Here is a 2,646-nt window from a genome sequence, read left to right as displayed (position 1 = left end):
CACGTGTCCATAAAATATTTTCATTTATTAGTATAGGAAGATAAATAAATCATTTCCGACAGAATCCACCACTAAACACCACCATAAAAGCTGGACCAAAACACTAGTTAGTAGGAATCGTGATCTAAACCATGTGCCAAACCAAAGTAGGAACTTAATAGCTCGAACTAGAACTTCCCACATGGTTGTGTTCAAAATAAACCACAAATCCAACTCACATGAGTAGATAACAATTAACAAGCTAAATACAAGCTAGAAACCCAAAGGTAAAACCTTTACTAATTTTAATATTATTATAACAATAACAAATTTAAAGATGAAACCTAATGCTTTAACAGACCATACCTATTTCATAAATCCATTAATTGGACCAACAACTGAGTGATGGATATCACATTTATTTAGCAGAGCCACAGTATCGAAACATGAACCTCACATACAAACAAAACTGCATCAATCACGGACATAACAACATATCACATTCCGCCACGTGTCTCCACTCCATTCCCACCTAGCCATTTTAAACACCACCATTCTCCTCCACAATGCATCACTGACCGGCCAAAGATATGGGGGATAACGTGCTGAACACGCCACCCTTTTACACTACCAAGGATGCCGAGACCGGCAGCCTAAGCAGGAGGCTGTTCCGGAGCTATGATGTAATGCATGTGGCCTTGCGACTTGTTTGCTTATCAGCATCATTAGCTTCAGTCGTCGTGATGATCACCGCGAAAGAGAAATCAACCATGTCGCTCTACGGGTTTGATATCCCAGTCTACTCCAAATGGTCCTTCTCGGATTCCTTCGAGTAAGCGCTTTCTTCCTTAGATTTTCGTTAAGCGTTTATAGGAGGTTTTTGGAAGTGTTTTGGTTTCTAGAGGTGCGTGTGTGTTAGCCATGATATTCATGTGGCAGGCGGACTATAGAAAATAAATAACATTAGCTGGCCTCCATTTTGTAATTTTCGTTTCTTTCGTTTGTTCCGGGTTCCCAGTTTCTTGTTGGCCCCTTGTCGTAGTTTATGTGTTTAATAAAATAGCCGCCGTTCAAAAAAAAAATTACTTGGCCGCCAAAACTAAAAGAAATATCTTGAATATGCTGACATAACAAAACTAAAAAAAATAAGCCTCTACTTTGACTAGCGGACTTTGTAGAAGCTAAAACAAGTTTAAAAACATGCTAGAAACGCTTTTGAATTTTTTAAGAGGGTGTTTGGGGTTGAGTTTTGAAGGAGATTTTTAGATTATTGAGTTTTGAAATTGTAAATAATCAGTTTTGAGTCTTTGGGTAAAAAAAATTAAAAGAAAAATGATTTTTTGCGTTTAGAAAGTTACAAAACGCACTTTTCCAAAAGCAACCCCCCTCCCGACTGCAACAAAACGCAGTTTCCAAAAATTGATTATTTGCATTTAGAAAAGGATTTTCACTTTTTATTTTTTTAAATATATATTTGCCAAACACTCAAATAGTTGATTATCTAATTATTGTGATATCAAGCAACATAATCAAATCCAAACCCTATCTTTCAACATCACGTTTTGTTACAGTTAATTATCTGATTCTGATTATTATAAACGCATAATCTATTTTCAAAACTCAACCCCAAACACCCTCTAAAACACCTACAAATGAAAAAAAAAATCATGATTTTATGTGCAAATTAAAGCACGCGTTAGCCACCAAATCTGGCTTAAATCTATAATTCATCATAAGATTTTTGCATTTCTATTTACAAAATTTTTATATTGATGATGGAGCAGCTATTTGGTGGGAGTATCGGCAGCTGCAGGAGTTCACTCTCTACTTCAACTGCTAATGACATCAAGAATGCTGCTAAGGAAGTCTTCCATTATTTCTTCCAAGAAACATGCATGGCTTCTTTTTGCTAGTGATCAGGTAATAATTGAGTAACCAAAAGGTCTAGACATAGTTATGATTTGAGTTATAAACTGGGATAATTATTTGATCACATGTACAGGTTTTTGCGTATGCGATGATGAGTTGTGGATCAGCTGCATCAGGCGTTACTAATCTGAACCGTACAGGGATCAAACACTCATCTCTACCAAATTTCTGTAAGCCGTTGCATAGTTTTTGTGACCGTGTGGCAGTTTCTATAGCGTTTGCGTTCTTTGGCTGCTTCTTGCTTGCGATGTCATCGGTTCTTGATGTGGTTTGGCTATCCGCGTACTGAAGGTTTATTGCCACCATGCCATGTCCATACCTGCTCTAGAATGATTTTATGGAATGTTATTTGTGGCCTTAGATGATATCTTTGAACTTCATTTTGTAACTTTTCAAAAGAAATATGAGAAAAAATGTCGCTAGAGAGTTTGCTGAATTTGGAGGAAAATCTTGATTGATTAAATCGTGGCCTTAGATCAAGGAATTTAAGTATGATAGTTAAGCCAATGGTTTGCCACTTGATCCGGCCCATTGAGACCTTTCTGTTGCCTATTTGTGGGCCCCGTAAATCCAATCGTAACACAAGTTATGTCCGTCTAAAGTTTGAGCTTTTTGCCCCGTTTTCCTTGCTTGTCCAACTGATCCAAATAGGAGTCTGGGTTTGCCACTTGATCCGGCCCATTGAGACCTCTCTGTTGCCTGCTTGTGGGCCTCGTAAATCCAATCGTATCACAAGTT

The 2,646-nt window shown here is 37.6% G+C and overlaps 1 protein-coding gene across 1 annotated transcript; it reads left to right on the top strand.

Annotated features, from left to right (window-relative positions):
- Nucleotides 1-465: 465 nt before the first annotated feature.
- LOC110875126 (CASP-like protein 3A1) lies at nt 466-2,344 on the top strand. The gene is made up of 3 exons (XM_022123338.2): nt 466-811; nt 1,764-1,899; nt 1,982-2,344. The coding sequence occupies exons 1-3, from the start codon at nt 570-572 to the stop codon at nt 2,195-2,197; spliced, it is 594 nt and encodes a 197-aa protein (XP_021979030.1). The 5' UTR covers nt 466-569; the 3' UTR covers nt 2,198-2,344.
- The last annotated feature ends 302 nt before the right edge of the window (nt 2,345-2,646 follow it).

The sequence above is a fragment of the Helianthus annuus genome, chromosome 9 (assembly GCF_002127325.2).
Source record: "Helianthus annuus cultivar XRQ/B chromosome 9, HanXRQr2.0-SUNRISE, whole genome shotgun sequence".
In the NCBI taxonomy this organism is placed as follows: Eukaryota; Viridiplantae; Streptophyta; class Magnoliopsida; order Asterales; family Asteraceae; genus Helianthus; species Helianthus annuus.
This window is presented reverse-complemented; position numbering and strand designations above follow the sequence as displayed.